Here is a 26,776-nt window from a genome sequence, read left to right as displayed (position 1 = left end):
ATTCAAGAGAGAGCTGGGAAATGACTGCAAAGCTGTGGAAGAGCGGGAGAAGAAATGCGGCCTATACAAGAATGAATGTATAACATTATACCAAATAGCAACAATATTTTGAAAAAAAATTCCAACCTAACCATTAAATTTCTAGATAAAGTATTATAAAGATGAAGGACCTGATTTGCCTCGTCTGCATATTAAATTTAACAGACCTTTAAAATCAAAGGCAAAGAGCAAATTGGGTCTAAGGAAGAAAATAATAACAGAAGAGAAATACTAAAAATGAAAATGTTTGGGGAGAAAAGTCTGGACACTTCTCTTATATACGTATATGTATTTTTAAATACATATACACTTATATGTATTAAAATACACTTATACGTATTTTAATTTTTAAGAGTTTAAGTTTCCTATGTACAAGATATTCTTTAATGATTTCAAACTTTCCACAAGTATTTTGTCTTTATTTATATTCTTTTTGCCTTCCTTTAACATCACGTTCATTTTATCATGTCAATATCTTCATCTTCATTATTGGACAGATCATTCCAACTGTAAATATGAAATAGCAACAGAGGTCTTTAGAGATTTCAGTAACTGAATTAAAAGCTTTTCTGAATATTTCACCATCTTAACTATAGAAACTGTGATGCCCATAACTAGTGAAAATAATGTTAATTCCAGCAGCACTGATGTTTCTTCAGGGTAGAAGGATTTTGTAAATGCCAAGAGTAATAGTTAACACATTAAGAACAGATACGGAGATAGCAAGCTGGGTAAATTAAATGCTTTCATTTTTTAGAGTATGGATCAAATTTTACAGACTCTATTCAGAGCAAGTCAAACTAAATTCATATTTCTGCAATTCTGTTAATTCTGCAGTGTTAAATCCAGTGTAAATTTAGCCTCTCTTGTGTGCTGTATTAGCTACCATCAACAGCTGGCATTGTCCTAAACTCTCAGAGGAGTAATAAATACTTCTTCCAAGCACTTGGCCATAAAGGGGAGTTCCCTTTTGTTCCTTGCTGTAACTCTGAGTGCAATTCTACAGTGATTTCCACCTTGAAACTTGTCTATGAGGTACCATTCTCCCACCAGCTAAAATCACTTGGGCTTTCATGAGTCGCTACCCAATGGGAATGGTAGAGTGGATTTAAATGCCAGCATCTGGTCATCTCCTGGAGAGTAACCTGGCTGTGCTTACTGGTTTTAAAGCACAGGAGTTGTACATAACAGCATCTATGACAAGAAATAACAGAGAAGGCTGCCTAGTGTGAGTAGTAATGAAACCATGGGGGACAGCTCACACCTTCTGCACTGCATACTTTCAAATTGGATTTGGACCAGTCTTTGCTCCTGTGCTGAGAGCATTTTGCAAGTGCATGGACGCCAGCAACAGGTAAGCTTATTCTGAGAGTAGTTGAGCCAAATGGCCTGAACAGGAGATACATGGAGATTACAGCTACGTGTCTGCCTACTTAGACTCTGAGGATTCAAAAACCACAGGCCAGCTTTCTGCAGTTTCAGGCCTTTTAATGCATTTGAGCCAATATAGGCAAGGTAAAACGGAACTTTAAATTGTAGGATATTTTTGTTTTCTGGAGGTAATGGTTAAGGCAACTGAATTTTTGTCTCCTGGCTCTCATGGTTCCCCAGGGAGGAGCAGGGTCTGCCACTGTTTAATAGGCAGAGATTTTTCTTGCTGGTCTCTTTGAAAGCTGTCAGACAGAAGTGTGCAGTCAGTGGACTATGATGCCTCTCTAAGACTTCCTCCCAGCTGTCTGCAACAGTAGCAATATTGTGTCCTGCTTGAACAGCCACCATTCACGCTAGAGGGGTCTGGCTTTCCCCGATTTCTGGAAGCCTGCAGTGAATTCCCCCGCACACGTGCATAAATATCACTATAGTAGTTACTGGCAAGGACTGTTACAATTCAGTGACAATATTTCCCTTAACAATGCTGTTTTCACATATATTTCCTAAGCAGTTTCCTTAGGAGCTAAAACTGTCCAAGGTCAGGTAACTACATGGAAAATCCATGCCACTCCGTGTACAAGGGCAGTAGCCATCCCAGGATGTACCATGAAGCAGAAAACAGCAGTCACTTGTAAGCTGCCTGTAAACTGTAGTCTTACACAGGGGCCCTTAATATGCTTTATACCAAGGAAATAATTAATTGCGAGGCTGTGCTACCTAAAAGTCTGCAGCCGCAGTGCCAAAGCTCCCAGAGGAGTGAACAGAAGCACAGGAACCCAGAGCTCTATCGCCTGTTCCATCTCCACCTCAGTGCCTGGCTCGCTTCCCTACTTTTCATGTGCCATGCACTGCTCTGCAAACATTACTTTGCAAACATTATGTAGGTGGGCCTCACAACATCTCTGTGAGGTAATTAAACAGAGAAACCTCACACTGCCAACAGGGAAAGGGAGGCTCTGAGCTTGGCTTTCTTACCAGGTCTAATGGGATAAGAAGTTTCACAGTAATACTGACAGTTTCAGGGCATTGCTATATTTTAGCAGTTGTGAGGACTGTGCTAATCTATAGGGTTTGATTTGATTCACAGCAATTTCATCCTCCCAGGGTGGACTTGGTCTCACTTCATTTGTCACTGTGGGCTGCTTTGGAGACTACACAAAATTTAATATGATTGATGTCAACTGCTTTGTGCCAGTAGGCCGTAAAGAACTGTCCCTGGTATCATAATTTGCTAAGATAGACAACACCCTAATGTCCAAACTGTGAAGTTCAGAAAACAATTACATTTTACTAAATCTGTGCAGATAACTATTTTCCAGACAATAATTTGTCTTCATAGGAAGCACTGATCAGGTCCAAAAAGGACTATATAGCAAAGTATTAATTTGTGATTATATCTGAAAATAGTTTCCACAAAAACATGAATTTAAATTCTTTATTCAGGTCCTTATTCTAAATTCTGTCCAAAGACTGGTCTGATCTGTTGGTCTCCACCTCTTCTGTAATCTGGAGCTGTTGCTGTCAGTTACTTGATTTACTCTTCAGAAGGTTAAGTAAACATTGTGAACTGAAGAGTTGAGGCTGTAGCTTGTTCATGTTTTTACACATAAATTCACATTTGTTCATCTACATACTGTATTCTAGGCAAAACATTTTCCTCTTCTTTTTAATAAGCTGTAAAGAGGTTTAAAAATATGTTAACCTCTTCTAGTTTAGAATGATGTCGAGATATCTGGTAATTTTAGTCTTCTGGAAGAAGAGATCACTGATGTCACTGGCCAACAACATGTGTTTCTTTGAAGGCTTGGTGATGCTCTCTCTTTGGGAGTAAAGCTACTTTATTGTGATGATACATGGGATAAAGAGTGTTTCTGGCAGACTTTGAAAGTATCAGAGTTTTGGTGTAAAGGCTATTAGTGTTCTTTGTTAGTAATCTCTGCAGGAGGTAAGGTAGTTCGTTCCTTTTTGCTGAGTGACAGATATCAGGTCTCCCAGAGGTAAGATATGAGTTGTGAGGGTTTGAAACAATGGTTAGACAAAATTTTCAAACATGGTTAGAAAAAGCCATGGAGATATACTTTTGTGATTACTGTGCTGTGCTTGGTCTAGCTATGGAGGGCTGAGCACTTTTTAAAAGAAGCCTTGAGTTTTCACTGTGCCTTGTGGTTTTGGCAAAGATTGTTCAAGAACCCTCTAACAGCATACTTTCCCCATTATCTCTTCTCAAGCAGTCCCTGCATGCTCCAAATTTTCCCTTTTAAAATATCATATTAATCCTTTATGTAGCTGGCTGGTGGGTGGAGATACTCATGTCCTGGACACTTGTGGTGAAGGCCAACAGAGGAGACAAGGTTGCACTGTCTTGTGTTTATTTTGTGAAAATGTTCAGGAACAAAATTATAAAATATTTATTTTATGTATTGTTTCAAGTATTATGCAAAACCAATAAAAGTAAGTTGAAAGAAAACATCAGCATTTCTGATTTTAAATATCAAAGGTCAGGAAATTCTCCATCCTTGATTTTCCATTGGGATTATAGCAATTTACTGTTTTGAAATTCCCTGCTTTAGTGTGATATAATGTGTAAAGGATAAGCAGGATCAGGATGACATTGAATTTCATCTTTGTTTAGTTTCAGGCAGACCACATCATAGCTATCACACCATTGTAAGGTGACATCCGTAAGCTTCCAAAGATATCACAACCTAAACAATTTTTGATACTGGATTAACGTCCTTTCCATGAGAATGACATATTTTTAATGTTATTCCAGGCTTCTGTGTTATTACAATAGGCTTTTTTAATCCCTTCTATACAGTCACCAGATAAAAATAAGTGTGTGATCAAACAATGTCAAATCTCCACGTTGAGAAGGGAGGTGAATTTAGGACAGAGCTTTCTCTCGTCAAGCAATATAACAATGGGAAAACCACCATACTTCAAAATACTAACCACACTGGCTCATGTCATATTTGGAGATGTTGCTGTTAGTGAGCACCAGCAAAAGAGTTCAGTAGCAGCTAAGCAGAGACAGTCTAAACAGAGGTGAGTAGTCAGCCTTGAATGAGGGGCTAGGTTATCACAGTAATGTCCAGAAAGCCACGGATGTGTTATGGCTTTGATTTTTGGTAGACATTCAGTGATGAACAGGACCTGTTGTTTAACTCATATGTGGTTAAAACAATAGAAGACAGTAGTTTTGTTTAATGAGGGCAGTTTAGGAGTTAGGTTTAGAGAGGAAAGCTGCCGTTCTGCTCATCAGAAAAGCAGGGTTGAGTCTTGCTTGGGATCTGAGTTGATGGCTGCTGTCTATTTTGGCAGCTGTCTCTTCTGTCTGCACAATGGGGGATGCTGAGTGTTTTCCACATCAGTCCCTGTGTGTGAAAACTGGAATTTCTAAGCAGCATTAGTCCCGGCGTCAGTAGACCTTCTAATTTGGCTGGAGCATGATTTCCAATGGCCAAAGAGGGCTGTCTGTCATCTGTAGATCAATTTGTCAATGGCTGAAAACTGAGCTACTCAAGTAGCCAACTTCCTCTGTTAGAGAAATCTAACATTTCTGGCAAACAACCTTTGTTTTTTTCATTTACAGAATCTAATACTGCAATGGATGTTTCCCAATGCACTGAGGAAGGAGGCCCCAGACAGTTGTGAAATATCACACTAAACACAAGAAAAACATTGAAAAACCCACACAATAACTTTCTTTTTCTCCTCTTGGGTTACTGTGCATCCAGATGGGAAGACTAGTTTGACTTAGAGGTTTTTTTCAACTTAAGGAGTTTCTGCTTGGTGATTGTTTTCAAAATAAGAATCTCTTTGGTTTCAGTTTTACGTCTTGTTACAAAATTTGACTTTTCTGGAATCAGAAATTTCATCAGGATAAACCCTTCTGTGTTTCCCCTTTAAGGGAAATCCTCATACACTTTTTTGTACAAATCAAATTAGTTTCATGCAAAATAAATGTGTCAATACAAAATACAGCATAGTCCATCTGATCTGAAGTGCTGGCCGTGCTCACCCTCTCCCCACATTGCTGTCAATGTGTGATGCTGGCTGATACTCCAGGGACTCATCCCGTGGCTTTCAGATGGGGAGGGAGAAGTGTGGGGGTTGGTGTGTGTGTGGAAATCTTTAGATAAACAACCACTGCTGTACCAGCCAGGGTCTTTACTCCCTGTGCAGATCAGAGTCAAACAGAGCCTCTTGTGCTGACCAAAATGTTACCTGTATGTGTTGGATTTACTTGCTACAGGTTCATAAGGAAGGAAATACTCAACAAACACAGGACTGTTTTAATAACCATGCTCTTAAGTCACCCAGGTGCCTTTCAAGAATAAAATCTTCAGAGTTTCTGATCTAATGTGACATTTGTTTTCAAAATATCTCCTCCCAAATCCAATTTTTCTGGCCTTAGTTTCTTAGTTGCCTTTATGAGGTAAGAGTGCTCATCACTATTAGTTCCTGAATTTAGTCATCCATTACTCAACAAGATAAATGTAGTTATACTGTTCATGTAAGAAATAGCACACAGAATCACAGGCAACAGGAATGTTACTCTCTGCTCTCTGAGTGGGCTGGTGACCTTTAGCAAGTTTGTGTAAGCAGTCCTTTCCTCCTTTTCCCATCTGTACAATACCTAACTGTAAAGTCTTGCCTGCCTCAAAGGTAATGTTAAATAATATTGTAAAGAAAAACCGAACAAAAAATTGAAAGAACAAGAAAACAATTACAAAAATCACAAGGGACACCAAATGTTTTTCAATTGCAGAGACCTGTTAAAAACTCATTAGATTGTTAGGCTCAGCATGACAACTGCTGCAGTCACTTTAGTCAGTAGGTCAGTGTTTCATTGCCAGCATTCAAATAGGATAAATGCCTCAGCATCCATAATAAAGATTTGCCTGAGCAACAAGGGTTTACATCCAAATGCAAATTTCCTATGTTTCCATATCAATAGGGAGTACTTCAGAACCTCTTTTAATTGGAACCTGGCACATTTCCACTCAAAAGGTTTTTTTGAACTGGACAGAATTTTCACCTGAGTTATTAATTAAGATCATGTAGAATAAAATGAACAGCACCTTTAGATTTTAAAATAAAGTCAGCAAAGATCATTAGAGACAACTTTTTAACTTATGTATTATGTAAAATCTGTTTTGAAAGAATTTTTTTAAATGCTAGGAAAGTAAGGTTAAACAAAGTTTCTAAAAGCTGTAAAGAAAAATCATTGCTCCTCCTTGTAAAAATTATGTGGATGTACCACTTGTAATATGTGCAATTTTATCAGAGTCATGTGGTTCAGGAATATTGCAATATATGGGAAACCATGATTCATTTATGAATAATGACAAAGGCCTGCCATATGTAAATACTAAAGATACCATAATAATGTATAAATATTTTCAAAAGAGAATGCTTAAAAAGAAGTGCTTTCAGATTCTGGCAAGCAAAGTGCTTCTGCTCCTTGCTCTCAATCACTGCACTGCACAACTTCTAAATGTACCACTGCTTCCCACAAAGTACAATTTACTCAGCAATCCTTACCTCCATGAAATTATAACTGTATTTTTATGCTTCATTATAAGAATTGTATTTTATATATAAAGGTATATAACAACATAAAATAGGAAAATGGGAAACATAATTTTACTTTGCTTTATAATTTTTAAAGCTGAGAGGAAATAACAGGATTTACCCCTAGCTTCAGAAAAGGTTTTCTCTTTACTGTGAAGAAAATGGCATATTTTCCTTCAGCTGTTAGTGAGCCTCACAGCTGTATTCAGCTATTCACCTCACACTCTTCCCAAGTGGTTAATTAGTCCTAATAATGGTGGCCATAGCAGTATTAAAAACATCTTTTTAATTCCTTCACAAAAACACAATGAATTTAGAGTTAGTAAACAGTCCATGCTGTCCTCCCTCTATGACCAAACATTCTGGATATCCCACATCCCAGTAAGACCATTAGCAACTCCCTTAGCTCTGCTTCCCTGACAGCCACCTTACTGTCATGTAGGAAAAGATTTTTCCAGCTGTGCAGATCCAACCTCTAACATTCAGGATCAATGCTGATTTCAGGGTCCAAATGTGCAGCCAGTGTTTACACTAAGAGTCACCTAAATCTTTCTAACTGCATTTGATGACGAGTTAGGCATCCAGGCTTTTCTCTGTAATCAGGTGGGTTAAATAAGTCTCTAGAAATTTCTCTCTTTCTCTATGCACATCTAGAAAAAAATCTAGAGCTCAGTTCCCTCAAGTGAGATTCAAAAAAGCCCGCCATAAATATTAAGTACATGTTAAATCCTGAGAGTTTTATAAAACAGACTTCTACCAATAGAGAGACTTCATTTAAAGAAATAACTTAGTCAGACATTCAGTATCTTAGCAATTGTTTGAAAATATACAGAGAGAATGATTTTTCCTGAAGCCTATGAAATAAAAATTGGGAGTTAAAGGAAAAAAAACCAAAACCAATTGGTTTTGAATCCCATCTTTAACATAATTACATAATAGCAGTCACACTTAAACAGCACAAGACAAAACCAAACAGACCTGTAAATAAAATCTTCTGAGAACAAAATTATAAATAATGAACCCAGTTTTCCCTTTGAGGGACCAGTTCAAGAATAAACTATGCATAGCAGATATTAGTCACATTGCTTGATATGCCCTCTTCAAGAAACTCAGCTATGTGGTGATAAGAGTGGTAACAGACACTGAAGAGAGATGATGCCATGTGTATTAGTCAGAATCAAATTGATTAATACTAAAAATGAAATGGATTGTCTGGTTTTGTACAAACAGGTAGGAGATATATGATAGAAACTCCACCAGTGAAATGTTCACCATGTTGACTTTGGCAGGTAAGAGTGGAAGGTATGAGCAAGGCCAGGCCAAAAGGCAATCTAAGATTATTCCCATGACAACAGGGGTTAACAGGTTAACATTTCTTAATTCTACAGATGAAGTACAGTTCTCAGTTTTCCCCCGAAAAGCAGTATCCAGTTGGATAGGGAGTAACAGCAGACATGTCTTTGCCTTTTTTGCAAAATTATTGAGGTTTACTAGTTACAGCAGGAAGACATCTCTTCAAGAGAATAAATCCAGATGAAAGGAGGGAACCACACTCAGCTAAGTCCTTCTCTAACCTTTATTTAGATCCCATAAATAGTAGGTGTTGTCGCCTCTTAGCAAAGCCTGAAAGAATAGCAACTACTTCCTTTTTCCTGTTTCTGTTGCAAAGAAAGCCAGTTTAGTACAGAGGCATTCTATGAAATTAATTTGTACCATGCCTTTTTTAATAAATATTACCTTTCTTATATTATGTGCTTTACTGTATGTTGTAGTTAAAATGTGAGGTACATTTTTCTAATTTTCTACTCTTTTTTCTACTGCAAAATGCAGTTGTTCATAATCAAGTCTAAAATATTTTAATGTTTTTTATTTATGAAAACTTAGTAAGAAAAAAAAGACTGGCAGGTAAAATGCTTGCAGTAGAGTGACTTCAGAGGTCTCTTACCCTCAAATATGATAAGGATATTGTTTGGATTATACATGGAAGTGAATTCTATAACAAAATTTCAGACTTGTTTGAATATCTGCTCTCAAAACAGGATTATGACAGCAATTGCAGATAGCTATGAAGCCATGATGGCTTTATTTTCTCTAGACTATAGATTGATGGCTCTAAAAGACCTTGAGTGCAGACCAGGGAACATTTTGTTCCCATTAAGTGTTTTTGCTGGTTTTTATTCCAGTTGTTTCTGCAGTCTAAAATAAGCCTCTTTAGAATGAAAAGCTTGTACAATTTTTGTAAAGAGACTCAACAGGCAAATCACTTGGGAAGGCCTTGGGACTGCCAGAGAAGAAGGAATATACCTGGGCAATTAATTCCTTGTGTAAACTCCTGGGCATTTCATTCCTTGTGTGAACTCCTATGATGAGTTTTACCACAGTAAAAGAAACATTTGCAGGTACTTCGTCCTTTTCTTCTACCTTCTCAATGGTAAGCATGGATGTAGTCTTGGCAAAGAGATTATAATCAGAATATGTTCAGAAGTGAAAGAAAAGAGCAGCTTTGTGCAATACTTGCCAGCAATATACCTATTTAAAACTAATGGTTCCACACATAAAACAAAACACTCTGCTTCTGGGAATTATTGTCAGGGAGAAAATTAGTCTTCTTAGCATTACTCCAAAAGACTGCAACCTTGGAAACAGTAGCTAATGTGTCAAAATAATGTGGATTTTTTGTATCTGAAATATGTTCATAGGGATTACTGCAGTTAGCGTCTAAGTATTTCCTGATGATACAATGGCATTTGTATGGCTCCAGATGTTGTTAATCCCACTTTGAAAGTTGAAAAAGAGACATTAGTACCAATAACACTTTCCTTTAATGCAGAAGATGTTCTTCCACAATGTCTAATATGACAATTTTTGAAATGCAAATTTTTCCTGTCAAAACAACACTTGCTGTTTCTTAGCTCCATATGTTCTGCACATAGAAACATGATGTGTGCTGGCTGTACTTGAGTTTATAAAAGCCATGTTTTCAGTATTAAGGTCACTCAGTTTTTTAGTTTGATTTCCTCTTCTAAGCTGCAGTGGTATAAAAAATATCACTGAACTACAGAATGGCTCAGGTTGGAAGGGACCACAGTGGGTCATCTGGTCCAGCGTCCCCACTCAAGCATATCCTAGAGCATAGGGCACAGGATTGAATCCAAAGAGTTCTTGAATCTCCCAGTGAAGGAGATACTCACTGAGTATTACACATAAGTACAATAAATACTTCTAATGAATAGCTATGACTGTAGAAGCATGTGTTAACAAGCTAAATAGATGCCCATTTTTACAGTATGTGTTTGGTAACATGCTAGGCATGTGCCCACAAAATTTTGTTACCAGGCCAATTTTGCGGAGCTATTGAAGATAGCACTTATATATTAATACTGCTTGTAGTGGCAAAAGAGCTTAAAAATAAGTACAATGCAGGAGAGCTCAAAATGTAATGTTTGAAAAGTATAACCAGAATCAAATCTGGGATTAAAACTGTAAGTGGTTGGCAATAAACCCAGGAGATACTGTGTGACACGAGCTATTCATGTCATGATGCATTGAAATCATCTAAACAGCTAATCAAAGGAGGGCTTGTGGCCATCCTTTGGTGGTGTCCTCTTTGCACAGAAATTGGGCCCAGGTCTCCTTAGGGCATCACGGAGCCTCAAAGTGTTGCAGAAAGGACTTCGTTCAAACAAAGTTTTTTTGCCCAGTTCCTTATGGATATACCAGTGTTACCTTAGGGAAAGAGCAAGAAGAGAGAGAGAGTGAGAAATGAGAAAGGGGAAAGGTCCCTTTTAACAAGATGGCAAATTCTGCAGTCCTTTAGCAGCTGTCCTTGAGACCCTACTACCTTCGGACCCAGGCACTGTGTGGTGCACAAGCAAGGAACTAGGGAAAAGTAGTTTCCTGCCTTCTGTCTCTAAGTGCTCTGTTTTCAATTTCTTCTGAAGCTCTCAACTTGACAAGATCTTCCACATGTGTTTTCAGGTTTGTTTGATGACTTCTAACTCTCTCCTATGTGGTTTGTTTGGTCCAGTGCCAGTTCTGTTACCTAAGTATGCCAGAAAATGAGTGAAAGCAGTGGACTCATGAACACATTACATAATTATTGGTATGCTTTTGGCATGGGTTGTTCTCATCAACTTCTATTCCTTAAAAATTAAGCTCTAGAAAGGATGAAACAGGACTGCCCCAGTACATTCTAATGTTTTAGGGAACCAGGAGTGCCCAGCTCTTGAGAAGCAGTGGCCACTGGTTCTTGGTACTGCTCAGGAAGTGGTCAGGGAGACGGTCTTGTTAGGCAGATGCCTGTGTCAACTCACTGGCACTCAGTCTTCCTGTCCTTCCTGAGACTGCGCTTTTGTTTGCCATCCATATAGTATGCAGAGGGCACACACAAACAAGCAGGTGCCAAAATTCATCCCACATTGCTCTGAACAGCCTGCAGAGACTTTTCAGGAGGTTCATTCTCCCACAGACCTTTGATTTGCGTATTGGAGAGAGTGGTGAGTCAGCTGGTGCTTCCAAGGCTTTGATCCAGTAGATAGGTGGGAATTATGTGACAAAAACCTGTGGTTGAAGTGAGACCTAAATTTTCACAAATTAATCCCATATTTTCATTCCAATAGAAAGTGAAAGTTAAAATGGCTGTGGCCATGGAAAGCAACTAGGAGAACAGCCCAGCTCTTCAATTCAGAGGAAAGATAATTATGTGGTCCAGGAAACGTTTTAAATACAGAGAACTTTGATGTTTCACATCAGAGCAATAATAAATAGAGAGAACATATTTGCCTTTTCCCTAATATTGATATTTTCCTCCCATCTTCCCTCCTACTTAGAACTGTTTCTGTGGTGGGAGGATCCATTAGGTAATCTACAGATGTTTTACATTCGTAAATGTAAACTAGAAAATGAATTGTAATACAGATTCATCCCATGAGGGTAGAAAACTAGTCTACTCTTTAATGTTTCTTGGATGAGGGCACCCCTTCAGAACATGCCTGAAAGTTGTGCCTCACCCCTTAATGCACACTTGACTGTAACTTACTGCTAAATAAAACCCAACATTTTTATTGCTTAGTAATTCTGGATTTGGCTCCCAGTGTCCCTGTTATAAACACTTAAAATTAAGGATGCCATATTGAAACACTGACAGATTCTCATGGGGGTCAGGGCTGCTGGCGCCTCCCTAATGAAGTCACACGCTGTTAATTTTTTTTTTCCTTGACTCAAGAAGAAAACAAAGCAGTTAAACTGCTATATCCATTTTCCAGCAGCATTAATCCATTTCAAACCACTCTTAACCATATTAAATCACAGGTTTGTGATAAAATGAACTGCCTAAAGGTTCACCTCGGGCTATTTAGCCCACAAAGAAGATGCTGACTACTGGCAGCAATAGGCGGTTGGCAATTATTGCTCAATTTAGTTGCAATTACTTAGTTTGCTGTGTCTTCTGTTCAGACTAGCTGAGGGTCTACAGCGTGGTAGATTCCAGAGTGAAATGCAGTGCCAGGGTTCTGCTGGAGATTGACAGTGACAGTGTTGAAATGTTACTTGAGCAACATATTTTAATTTCCTGGAGGGAAAAGAAACCTTCCCTTTCAATGGGAAAACTTGGAAAGGGATGAACTCTCTGAACAAGTCTGCCCAGATATAGCTATTCTACTCTGCAGAAAATCATCCAGGTGTTAATAGAACCTGAATTTTCAGTTTAAGTATGCCTCAATGCTGATACTAAATAGGGAAGCTGGAAACTTTACCCATGAAATACAGTACAACTGCAATATAATAGTTGCAATGTGATAGTTGTAATTTGAATAGCAAAAAATGTAGCATTCTGGCTTCTAATAATATTTTAAAGGCAGTCATCAGTATGCTGTGATTACACCATAGTTGTAAGTGGATGGACATAGGCATAATACATGCCAGTTCAAGGGAAGTGTAGTTATTTTCAGCCCGGTGTAGTGAAACCTTTAACTTGCCTAATGTAGGTCTAAATTTTCAGGTAAGTATAAGATTTTATCTATAATTATTATGGGAACTGTTACTAAGTCCTTGGGAAATAGTACATAAAACCAATCACAATTTTTTATAGATCTTGGACAATTTCATTAGCTGAAAGATTCTAGTAGTGTTTGCTACCAATGGCAAAGTTTATACATGTAATTCTCAAGCTGTATTCATTATACACATACTTTAGTGTAAGAAAGACTAAGTAAAATTCTTGAAGAATGCAGAGTCATCAATTCAAGGTCACATGAATAGTGTAAGCTTTTGCAATTACTGTCTTCAGAGAAAATTAATCAAATAGAACCTGTTAAAATACAGTGTGATATACAGAAAAAGGAGCTTTTGTCTCTAAACAAATAAAAACTGGTTTTATTTCCTTTGCTAAGGCCAACAAAGACCATGGATAAAGATTCAGCAAAACTGAGAAGCATCTGACATTTAAGTGCATCTCAAGATTACAGAGTATCAGTAGGGAACTTCCTTGTTTTGCATAAAAATTGTTTTAATCATTAGCAGATGTTATTACAAGGCTTTTATTTTGGGGGAAGTGATAGCAGAAAGGCTTCAGGTAAGAGACATTACACATCTGTTTGCTTTTGTAGTTTCTGTACTTCCTTTTGTCCCTGTCAGAGAGGAGAGGCAGAAAGGGAAGCACAATGCCTTGGATACCCTACAGTTCCTACACTCTGATAGTTTATCAAGTGAATTAACCTTAAAAGGCCTCCCATGCAGCTTGAAGATGAAAGGCATGTGGCCTGACTCTGAAATACTGCCTTTAGATTTCAGCTATTTATGAGTAGCCTGTTGTTTTTATGGAAGTTTGCTAAGACTTACAAAGCAGCATTGTTTTTCAGACTAGCAGATTTTACATCAATAATCCTTAGGCAAATAGAATGATGTTTTTACATGATAGAGAAAATTATTTATGTACTTTTTACAGGTAATGGAGAAAGGAATGCAATAGGAAAACAGAAATAGGAATAACACTGGCATTTTTTTTTGCCTCTGAGATTATCCATTTATCCATAAAAGCATAGAAGCTTTTTGCTCTGCCTTGAATTCTTTTAATCAGTTGTTTATGAGTACATCTTTTAACTTTACTTTCTAAAGGAATAAGAAATTATATGTTGTACACTAGGAAAAAAGAAAGAAAGAGCTCTTTCACCCCACTATATTGTTATGTGGAATCTACTTCCATCTACTTTTGATAAGAGCAAAGCATACTAACTGAAGGTTACTTTAAAAACAGAAATCAGTAGATCCTTAAAAAATATTTGGCATGCAATCAATGTGCAGTTAACACATCTCCTCTGTTTGGCGGTACAATAATCCCTGTTACCTCCTGCAGAAAGAAAATGATGCAATATTCATTGTCATGATTGGCTGATTGTGTTCATCAAGTACCTCCCTGATTATTGCCATGTTGGAAGAGACATGTTTTGAACACCATACTCAGGGCATGCAGAACAAAACAGATTAGAGTGAAGAAGCCTATAAATATGGTTCCTCCTCCAATAACCTTTTAAACTGGCTTTAAAAACTTGATTATCTGCAGCTTAAAAAGGTCAAAATTACACACATTCAAATTTCATGCCAGAAAAATTCCTACTATATTTTTAAAACACTATACAATCTAACAAGATTAAAATAGTTAAATGCTAGATCAGTGTTAATTATATGCCTTTAATAAGTAGAAAATTAACATGCCACTTACTGCAATTTTCATGAAAAACACTTTCAGACATTTAATTGCTGAATTTTGTCATAGAAAAGAGTTTAGACCCATTTATTTCAATTACTTGATTTGCATCTTCCTCCTTAAAATGAGTAATGCATTAGTTTATCATACAGATAGAAGTTGAATAGGATGACTTCAAAACCAGTTTTTCCATTGGTAAAATTTTCTCCACAACATTAAAAAAGAAAACAAAACCCCCCAACAAACTAAAAGTGTATTCTGGCTGGGGTATGTACACCCTGTTTATTGCTACATATCTCAAATCCTCAAATGCAGCTGGTGTGAGTCCAGGCATGCTGGAAATGGAAATCCAACCGATGAATGATCACGTAATACCAGAGGAGTAACATGAGATGCATTACTGCATTAGTACACAGAAAAGATTTTCCATCCATTCTCTGCATTAACTTTTTTCTTGCTAGTTATGCCGTGCTTTGTTGCAGTTTTACTTACACTGTTTCGGTACGGGGCTTCTTGCAAATGGCTGCCCATTTTCCTGTGCACTCCTCATAGTATCTCGCTAAATGGTCATCTTGCCTGAGAGCACCCTTCTCCAACAGAGCCTCTCTCTGTGGAAGATGGTGCCTGTGCCTTTTGTGTGTTTCCCTCTTCTGACAAGTGGCACTGGGCCATCAGAGTCATCCAGGCTGGTTTCAAGCTCTCCAATTCACTTACCTTACTGAGTTTGTGCCACATTTCTTCTGAATTCCATGTCCTTTTGTCCCTATTCTCATTTTTCACTTTGTTTTATTTTAAGCTCCACTTTCAGCTGCTCCATGATTCAGTCTCTTTTCCATGGGGGCGTGTTTGTGTTTCCATTCTAGTTTGTGTTTCCATTGCAGCTTTTGTAAAAGGCTTAATATCATGTCATGCATCTGATCTCAAAAAAGGGAGTAGAGAGGAGGTGATTTATTAATTCATTATCTTATATAAATATAAAAAATTTTCAAATATGTGAACATTGCAGGCTGCAATTCTATGTGAAAATGCACTTCTATTACTGAAAATGTTATTAACTGAAAGCACCTATGCTTTCCTTTTCTCCAGAAAGAAAAAAAAAAAAAAAACAGTCTAGTCCAGAGTTCAGTTATTCAAAAGATATGAATGTACAATGACAACTTGGAGGTTTGAATTTTACTTGTATTTACCCATTTCTTTGTTAAGTCTGACCAATTCAAAACACAGCAGGTCTTTTAAGATTTTCAACAACAAAGGCCCTCACAGTTCAGGGACACTGAACACTGGTGGTATTATTTTCAGCAGCGCTGCCTCTGTGAACTCACCAGCCCAACATCCATGATTGCATATGGCAGAGCCAGTCCAACCAATACTGTACTAGGCCCAGCCACGAAGCCCAAACTGAGATTTAAAGTATCCCAAACTCAGGTATGTCCAAAGTCATTCCTCCTTCTCTCTCTGCTTTCTGACTGATTGAAATGAAAAAGTAGAATAACCAGCATCTAATGCCAAATTCCTATTTCTTCTCCCTGATTGATTCTTTACTGACTCTGTACCAAACTTAGATGTTTTCAGGAGGGAATAAGCAGCTGTGTAAGATTAGTTTGGAAATGGATTGGGTCTGGAGAGACTTTTGGCCACATCTGATAGTACCAACCACGATGTACAAGCAGGCAGAACAAACCTAAATGGGAAAAAGAAGTAAGCCAATCCAGGAAAAGGGCAGAGGAAGCTTATCCAATCCTGGAAGGAATTCATAGCACTTGTGGTAAAGTCCCAGTTTAATCCTAAAGATTAAATCTTGAAATCATTCCTCACTTCTTGTTTATGGAAAACATTTGCTAACAGCAAAAATGTGCAAACAACCCTATTCTGTGGATGAGAAAAAGTGAGTTCCTGATGTACTTCTGTGCCATTTTACTCACCCAGGATTCAATTAGGTCCTTTTTTACGCTCTGAGCACTTTGGTAACAGTTTATTTTTCACCCTACTGATATGTACCTCTGAACTTTTACTAGCAACAGAAGTGAAATTGCTGCAGAAGCTCTTTCTCCTGGTATTTCCAGCTGCAGTGGTAGTGGTGAAAAATCTCCTAGGCTGACTGTTGTAACATGATTTTCAACCACTTCTGTGGACTGTAGGCATAAAGGGAATTCAGATAAGGCTATGAACTTGCATACAGTTATCTGAATCTTACTTGCAAAGTTTTCAAAGTTCATCCATCATCACAATGGATCCCGTGGGATGTTAGCTGGCTCTGGGCAATGTTAGCCGTTTTCCCAATTTCATAACACTAGGACTGGTGAGTATTGTTAGATATTGTAAGACACCATTTGCCAGCCTGAAATGTGATGTTTATATAAATATGTCTGGAACATACAGTACCTCTGAGGGACTGAATCAAAAATAACCAAAGGTTTTCAGAGAGCACCATAATTCCAGGGGTGAGGTGGGCAGTGAATTCTGACATGCTTTTTCCCTTCTGTGTTTGTCTAAGTATGCTTGCTTGAGAAGAAGCATCTGGGAGACTTCTGTGAAAAGATGCCTGTATTTTAGCATTCTTCTCAGAAGAATAAATATCAAGTTTCTGTTTCTCCTGACAGGGAGCTGGTATAAGAGCATTCAAAAAATTAACTTTGAAATGCAAGGTGTCGTTTTTCTTTTTCATTGTCCTTGTAGTATGTGCTCCCACCTAGGAAGGTTAATACAGGCATCTGTTTGCTCTTTTTAGATGTAATGATATATAAAAAGAATGTGTGGGACTTTTGTTTGTTTATTTGTGTTTGTTTCAGTGTGAGGGAGGTGAAAAGTTTTTAACAATAGTGAGCTCCAAATGTGTTGTTCATTTATGAAACTGCTGCTGTGTTTCATCTTCCCTGATGCTCTGAGGTTTTTTACTTACCTGATTTGTAGGTTTTAGTATTTGCTGCAATGTCACCTTTATTAATGAAAAGAAAGCAAAACAAACCCCCAGTTCTAACAACTTCACCATAGGTGCTGAAAAGGAGAAAGTACATAAGAGAGAGAAAGAAAGAGGAAGGGAAATGGACAGCTCTCAGTTATTTTTTTCCAGCTTTACTCACTCTGCTTTTATTCCCATTTGGTCATGGATACCAAAACCGTAAATATGTAGATAAGGAAGTATAAACCTCTTTTACCTAAAAAATATGAGGCTGTCCTTAAGCCCCTCTCATGAGCTTTGAGTGTAGTGGTACAAAACTGAATCTTTTATGTAGCACCTGAAGAAACCACCACTGAAGTCAGTGGGATCTGCTCACTGATTGTCTTTAATTGAAGCTGGATCAGACCCATAAGCCATACCAATTATGTTTCTCCTGGCAGCTAAACTGACAGGTCTGTCTGCATAAACTCAAAAATTATTATCTTGTGTTTAAAAACAAGGTAGCCCTTCTGTATTCTCATCATAACTCTAATGATGTTCCTTGACTGGGAATATACAGGGAGATAATCATCCTCAATAACAGGGGCAGACATCAGCCTTAGCTTAAGACAGATCCAAAGGCAGTAAGACATTACCTAGAGTTTTCCTCAGTAAACGCCCTGGAGTACAGTGTTGCAACAACCTTTTTTTTTTTTTCTCAAACTTTGGCTACTTGCAAAGGCTTTCATTTTGACATTTTTACAATATGTCCTGAACATCTCTGGTTCCAAAACATAAAGAGCGGTATCAGAGGATGAGGACGGGGTACTATCACAGAGACTTTAATGAAATATATCTTTTTTTTTTCCCAGAGGTGCGGAGAAATCTCATTTGATAGTCCTGACCAGAATGCCAAATGTGTTCGCATGCTAGGTAAGGGTAAGACTCTCTTCCATTTTTTATTCAAGTGTATGGATATGAAAATATGTTTAATTGGGAATTTCTTAAAAGTACATAATAATGATCATGATGATCCACAATGGTGTTTACATAGCTCATCCACATGTAGTCCTCATGAATATATTATTTGCAATTAACTTTCAATTATTTAAACAAAGTACATATATTCCAGTAGCGTCCATGTGTGTAGATGAAAATATAGAAGTACCAAAACTATTGTAATTGGAAGCTCTGATGAGCTGAAGTCCAGAACTCATATTCAAAAGCTGAAAATCTGTACTTCTAAAGACAGTGTTAATTCCACAGGCATGTATAAAATGTCTCTAAAGCAGACTTTCAGCTGCATCAGTCAGGGAAATTGCAGTCAATGTGATTTTACATATTTGCACTGGTGTAGCTTTGTAGAAATTCATATTAAGTAGAAGTGCCTATTCTTTAGAAACAATGCAAAAATATTCTGCTATTCACTAATTTCTGTGACCAGTTTCATTGTGGTTGTTTGTTTTGCCTGCAATGCTAGTATCGAAACATTAATAGCATGGCTAGTATCACAGTGAAAGGCAGGGATTAAGTGTCTAAAAACCTAAGAGATAATGTTTACTCAGAAAAAAAATGAAATCACAGAACACTTGCAGGATTAAACCTTAAATTCTGACCTGCCAGGGAAGAGATAAATATATGCTGTAAATTAGAGCATTACATCTAATAACATGAAGACTGAAATAGCCACAATTTTTAAAACTGCAACTGGCAATGTCTAGGAACTTTATTCCCATCTGGGTGCATAACTGTGCTCTGTAATAACAGATTATGTGGTTTGTTGTTTAGATTCATTAAATCCTATTGTCACAACAGACTATAATTGCTGCAGAGGAAATCTGTCATGCTTGTAGTGCACAGATCCCAACAGATGAACTGACACAATGGGCCATAATGATCTGTTACATCAATGATCCATGGTTAGAAGTCCTTAATGGAAGAAGCTGACAAAAAAGGATACACTTGTGATCCTTTATCATGCCAATTATAATCTACAGTGCAAATGCAATTGAGTTCCTAATACTCTAATTCTAAGGAAGCTATATCCATGCAAATTTTATTATCCATTAGAGGGAAGAATGGGGGGTAGGAGAGAGGAGAACAAAAAAAAACTCCTTCTGCACAACTTGGTTCATCATTTCATTTGGCATTTTTAGAACAAGTGAGTCCAAAATTGGGAGCTTGACATCCCTCTTAGTGCAAACAATTCTTAGGAGAAGATCTTGTTTCCATTACATATGTTCTTATCTATGTCTTGTAGAATATACATGTACAAGAATGAGAACATATGCTGTGCTGTGTAAGGAAGATGCTAGGAATGTAAAAATGACTCCAAGAGCACATGCCAAAGCTGTAACTGATTCTCAGAGATTACAGCTCTTGTTTTAATTTTCCTGTATGTATTTTGCTTGCTATTGTTACTTTTCAATGCTGCTAACAAATTAAGGACTGTAATGTCATATATAACATAGAATTTTTCATTTCACCCCAAGGTATTCCAAAGTACAAACACAGCAGAAACTATGGTTTCTCTGAGAGTGACTGCTGCAGACAAGCTCCATTGTCTCAATTTATCACAGAAATCTCTGTGGTTCTGGTAGTGCTGTGAAGCCAGAGGGTGTCCATTCTGGACACCTTTCCTTTCATACTGAACTTTTAGGGAAGAGCAGAAACCAGAAACTGCACAGCCAGAAAGGCCTAAGACTTTGTGTTGAACGTGGCATGCAGTGCCCAGTCTCATATTTTACTAGGAAATTGAATTTCCAAGAGAATGTAACAGAGTTTGCCATGGATCAATGCAAAGCTGACATTTTTTATGTCTGTGGGTGTAGCCAGTGAACAAAGCACAGCGTGCCTTTAGAGAGGGACATCTTTCTTGGCTGCTCTGTCTTTGAAATATGTTGAAAGTGTCATGCTGTCATTTAATGTAACAGTGACACAGTGCTGACAGAAATTTAGAGGGCAAGTCCCAGCAACTGCAAGACGATAATTACCCTAGTAAGAGAAGAAACACAGGAGCCTGGAGTACTGTCTGTATTTCTTCAGGGATCTTTGATGCAATATCAGTCCATATTTGAAACTGTACTTTATTGAGCTGCACTCTAAAATGGCAGTAGCTGGTTTTGTCAGAAAATGTCTGTATCTGCTTTATACTACTGGTTCTGGGCTAGCTTCAGATTTAATTTTTTAGAAGTAATGCCAGGCATGCCACTGAGTCCACATTTCTTGAGGTAACATGGATTATGTGTATGAAATTCTTTTTCTATAATGGCTGAGGAAGAGGGGTTTGCAGTAAAAATCCTGTCTTCTGCTGGAAAACAGTAAATAATAGATTAAAAAATGCCAAAATGTTTACAATACCTAGAGTGAAGTTAGGTAACTTGTCAATGCACTGACTAGATATCACTCAACCTGAGATTAAGAGCATAGAATCAGCTTAATGCCTCATCTTTCAGTATCAGTGATGGATATTTATAATTCAAGTGTAAAAAATAACAAAATTAAATGGTCACTTAGCAGTGTTTCCTGAGGATATAAAAGATAATAGCTATGTGCTCTGACCAGAATATGTTTAGTGTTAGTGTAATTATCTGCACTAAAGTCATTACAGAAAATTATCTTCTCCCTCTTATTTTTTATATTGTTCTTGTCTCTTTACACTTTTATCTGTGTCATGATTTAAGCCCAGCTGGCAACTAAGCAACATGCAGCCACTCACTCACTTTCCCCCCACAGCAGGAGCTGAATCAGAAAAAAGTAAAAACTTGTGGGTTGAGACAGGAACAGTTGAATAATAGAAACAAAATAAAATATAATAACAATAATAATGGTGGTAATGAAAAAGAGAGAGAGGAATAAAACCCAAAAGAAACAAGTGATGCACAATACAACTGCTCACCACCTGCTGACCAAAGTGATCGGCAGCTCCCAGCCAACACCCTCCCACACACACACAGAAACACAAGTTTATTTCCTGATCACGATGCTGTATGATATGCAATATCCCTTTGGCAAGTTCAGTGCACCTGCTCACAGTCAGAGTATAGGAAACCAAAATGTCCTTGACTTAGAGCAAGCTCTACTGAACAAAAACTGTAACATCAATGAGGTATCAACAAGTTTCTCACAGTAAATTAAAAACACAGCACTATATCAGTTACAAAGAATAAAATTAACTCCATCCCAGTCAAAACCAGGACAATGTGTTATACCAGTTAAAGCAACACAACTTTGATAACTGTCACAGAAGAATGTTGGTCAGTGGCCTACCTTATCCCATTGAAGACCTGAAGTGTCCAGATCCTAAATATATCACAGCTTCCTCGAGTATGGCATTGGATAATACTTTGAACTCTGCATATCTGTTGGCCTTCGAGAAATGGAAAGATAAGTGCTTCCTCACTTAGGAAAAAGAAGAATACATTTATAAGTACAATGGGAAGCTGAAGTTCTACAGTAACACAAGTAATGGAAATATTACACTGTCAATAGAAGTGTGTTATCAGAGGTTTCCCTTGAATCTACAAGTCTGTCAGGAGACAATGGCAGATCATCAGCAAGATCTTCCAGGGCAAGGAAGAAAATCAGAACTGTTCTGCTTAAATTGGAGCTGTTATCAAGTTAGTGAGGGCACTTGGCCATGAAAAAATTGTCTGATAATGCTGAACAGGGTGTCAAAAACTGTTAGCTTTATGCTGCATTCTGGAAGTTAGAACCCTGGGCTCCTCATGCTCTTTACTTTTAATGATTTTGACTTAAAAAATTATAGCTAGCACAAAAATTGAGATTATAGAAATGTACTCACTATGTAGTTATCAGTCTAGAGATTCGTATTATGAAAGGCAGAAGGAAATTATCCCTCTCCCTAGAGCACCCACTGCTGTTTTCTATGGCACAACCTGAGGTTAATTTTTCCCATATGCAGACAGACATATTCTGGGCTCAGACATGGCACAGTATCATATCATGCAGAGATAATTGGGTTAGTTTGCTGTGAAAATTGCTGGTTGGATGCCTAAGCTAATTAACTCTGCTGGGAAGGATTGTATACAAACTTGTAAGAGTCCAAAGTTAAGGCAACTTAACCGGTTCTCACTTCCTTAACTAGCTCAGTTAACAAAGTTAACTCAGTAACCTTTACATGCCAGAGCACTGAGTTTCAAGAATCTGTCTGGGAAAAAATAAGTTCCCATAGCTGGCTCTAGGACTAGCACAGAAGCAAAGAGGTCTGCCAACTGTAAGAGAAACTTCAATTATATACATATACATATATATATATATATATATATATATATATATATGCAATTTTGTTTATATAAATTAATTACCTGTTTATACAGAATAGATATGGTCATCCTTATAAACTGTATAGAAAATAGGCAGTTGAACCCATCACAACACATACAAAATTAATTTACCCCTTCTGTTTTTATCTATTCAACCTGATTGATGATGGTGTAGTAAGGGAGATGGATGATAAGTGAAGTTATTTAGTTTGTTACTCCACCAGATTTAGTCTTTACTCCTTAATGAAATGCTGGGCAGATTTTGAAGAGGTCACATCTCTTGTTGGCCAACTCTGCTGTCTGCAGAAATTCTTCCAGGGGAAATGTGAATGGCCCTCCTTACGGAGCTGGTTAGTATGATTAAAACACAAGCCTTCCAGATGCCCCATGGCAAAAGGCTGAGGTACTTTCTTTTCATTACTGTAAATTCCATGTAGACAGGAATTATGTGGCTGAGTTTTGTTTCCCATTTGGTGCAGACTTAATCCTTGCAAAAGCAGACAGATTAATCTTGTTTGGAATAAAAGTAGTTTCCTCACAAGTAGCTGCTTAAAATTAATTAAAAACAACAACAACAAAAAAAGCAATTATTAAAAAAAATGACATAGTGCCACCTTTTTTTTTAATTCCCCAGACTACTAGTCCATAACTTTGTAGCTTTGAGGCAACAAATTTTCTCATATTCTAGCACAGAGAGATGTCTACCTCCCTCATCCCCCCCAAAAAAGGTTTTTTTTTTGCATACTTCCACCAGTTATTGCCTATGAAGAGTTATGGGTAAACGAATCAGCATTTAGCCTTGCAATTAGTTTCGTGGATCCAGCTTCAGTCTTGGTGGCTCTTTGCCCACAGCAGGAAACCACCACACATTTGAACAGAGTTGGCAGCTACAGCTTGAGAGAGAGAGACATTACTGGAATAACAACTGTGTTGAAAGCCAGGAGAGAGGGGTACTGGCAAGGCTCTGGCTGGTTGGTCCTTGCCTTATATAACCATTGAAGGCACCTTCACTTGTGGCAGAAAAAAAATCTATTACAACTTTGCAAAACTTGATGAGGTAAATAACCAAATAACTTAATGGGTAAAAAATACTGAAGAGTAATTAAATGTGTCAACTTGCCCTACAGCAAAGGGAGAAAAAGAAATGAGGCATCTAGTCAAATGGTTCTGCACTGACGAAGAACCTGTGAGCCATTCCTGGAGCCCTCACTGGCATCATTTGAAATGTGACCCTATATCTCTTGCACATGCAAAACTTCTGTTGCAACTGATAGTCATGCATGAGCAATGGTGTTCTAAATAGCCAAATATATGGACTATTTATATCCCAGTCACTTGAAGACTTACACCTGCACTTGACCTTATGCAGACTTAGTATTCTAGTTGTGCAAATGAAATGCAAATAAATACATGAATTAATTTTGTAAAATTAAGCAACATATATATATTGGGAAAAGGCCTAAAATCTACAGTGACTAGGAAGTAATCCATGCTTGTTGCTACACTGCCCATCAGAATTACTCAGAAATTCATAGCTGTCAGAAGGGAGAGGCTTAGGATGTCTGCTACAAAAAGATAGGCTTCTATTCATGAGCAGCTTGCAACACAGGATGAAGAGAAGCAGGTTTTTTCCATTTATAAAGAAATGGATGGTGTGAATGCATACAGAAAGCTCCTTTTGATATCCTGTTAATGTAGCTAAACTCAAATTTTAACATGTAAGTCAGTGCTTCAGGTTTTTCACTTAATTTCATATTCCAACTGCCACTCTCTACCATCAATTTGTTCTGATGAGAATATTTATTATGATGAAAACAGGATTGTATAGACAGGAACTATGGAACTGTAGTTCTTCTACACAATTGAGTATAGATTTTCAAATAATTTCTAACACTTTTCCCTTTTTCTTCTAAAATAGCATTCCAGTATATTAACACAATTTAAAAATAAGATTTAACTCCTGTCACGGCAACTATGCTTGTAAATGAATTTTTAAAAGTGGGTTCTCTGTGTCCTTACCACCACTGAAACAGAGGCTTATTGCTCCTTCATGTCAGTTAAGACCTCCTCCCCGAGTTGACTGTATCTTCCTGAAATGCATTTTCTATATCTCACCTGTTTTTTCCGAGAACTCTCGTGACTTGTTGGCCATAATGGCACAGAGCAGGCTACAGATTTGGGGTATCACCCCATGCTTGATGTGGAATGCCAAGATGCCAGGCTGCCACTCCAATGGGAGTGTTGCTTGGAGACAGAAAGTGGCAAACCAGCGGGCATGAGGCCACAACAGCAACTCCTTTGTCAAAGACTTTATGGTGTACACACGCCATCATCGTGCCATTTCATCACCATGTTACGGTCTCAGACTAAAAAGTAGGAACTCTTTGTCTTTACTATGATAAGATTTTTGCCTAAAACCACAAAGAATGCAAATATCAAATCCATCTTTTACTTTCATGACTATTTGATTACTTTGGGTAAGAAACGATAAAAAAAATTTAAAAATTCAAATTTTTAAAAATTCAAATCTGATGCCATAAGAATATTTTAAAGAGCAGTTTTCAAATAACATCTTATTATTCAAGTAATTTTGATCTAATTACTATTTTAGGTAATTATATAGGCTGGTAGTTGAGTGACAGTGACCACCTGTTTATCCTGTTCTGTCCTGTAAATCAGGTCAGACTGAAACTACTTCTCTTGCAGTATTCTACCTTTTAGAAGGGTGCTGAAGGAGACAAAAACTGGCCTTGTCCTTTTGAGCATGAGTATAAAACACTTCTCTAAATTTAATTTAGGGTTCTTGGTTTTCTATCGTATAAACATTAACTTGAATCATATATAGTTTTATCCTCTGTCTGACCCTGCTACAGAAAAGAGATGGGAGTGTCAGGGCACTTGTAGAGAATGCAGTAATGAGGATTTGGCAGCATCTTTATAATGTATGCACAGAGCAGGCTTTCTGGAGAAGAGAGTGTTGCTGTGTTGCCCATGTCTGCAAAAGCCATTCATTTGGACCAGAAGATCCAGCTGAGATTCAAAACCTCAAGAGATGATTAAAAAAACCCTCCAATCCCCCAGCTAGAGATACCCCAAACCCCTGATTCTATCAAAAAGATTTTTTGACTTGTCTGAGAATTTAGGAAAAAGCTACAGGTTTCCAAGTCCTATCCAGAAACTCCACTCAAAGCATGTCTACAAATACTTATAAATTCTACCAGACTGCAAAACAAAGTGTCTCCCTTTTTGTCCAAAGCATGTTGCAAACAGAAGGGTTGCATTCTACTGCCCATTTATGTAATAATCTAGTGAGAGGTTAACCTTTTAATTCTGAACTTTCATCATCCTAAAATAGTTAAACCTCAGAGCACTCACTTTTTTCTTACCTATCAAAATAAAGGCAACCCAGGTTGGGATAAAGTGCACTTTGTTCCATCTATTGACCCTGCACAAGGACAAATGCTGGCTATGGCTGCAGGAGGATAAGAAATAGCCCCCCATATCTGGGGGGGCACACACACATAAGACAAGAAGAATCTGGAATTTTGTTTCACAGGCATTTCCTTTTTCTTTTTTTTTTTTTAACTAAGCACTTCTTAGAAAAGCAGAGGAACAGTGGTTTGATTGATTTGCTTAAGATGATCTCATATGTAGTTTTGTGGTATTTGTCACATGAGTTATTGCTGATCCCTGGTTGGAAAATAGATTTCAAATGCCTATTCACTCTGCTTCCTCACTGTTTGATTTTTCCTCATGCCTAACCTCGTGCCCAGACATGGACTGCATTCACGTAGTTTCCCATCTTCTTTGTCCAAAGTGTTATGAGTGGGTCATGTTCACCCAAAGTACTTGCTGTACAGAAAA

The 26,776-nt window shown here is 37.7% G+C and overlaps 1 protein-coding gene across 3 annotated transcripts in view; it reads left to right on the top strand.

Annotated features, from left to right (window-relative positions):
- PDE7B (phosphodiesterase 7B) overlaps positions 1–26,776 on the top strand; it is a 167,106-nt gene that overhangs the window by 35,983 nt on the left and 104,347 nt on the right. For 2 of the 3 annotated variants that reach the window (XM_068184848.1, XM_068184847.1), the window contains exon 3: positions 18,500–18,560. In XM_068184848.1, the coding sequence (XP_068040949.1) occupies positions 18,500–18,560 (61 nt within the window). Of the gene's footprint in view, positions 1–18,499; positions 18,567–26,776 lie in introns of all 3 variants that reach the window. The other variant, XM_068184846.1, reaches the window with a different exon arrangement.

Source organism: Anomalospiza imberbis, chromosome 3, assembly GCF_031753505.1.
Source record: "Anomalospiza imberbis isolate Cuckoo-Finch-1a 21T00152 chromosome 3, ASM3175350v1, whole genome shotgun sequence".
NCBI classification, from domain to species: Eukaryota; Metazoa; Chordata; class Aves; order Passeriformes; family Viduidae; genus Anomalospiza; species Anomalospiza imberbis.
Note: the sequence above shows the minus strand (reverse complement) of the source record. Positions and strands in the feature narration are given on the sequence as shown.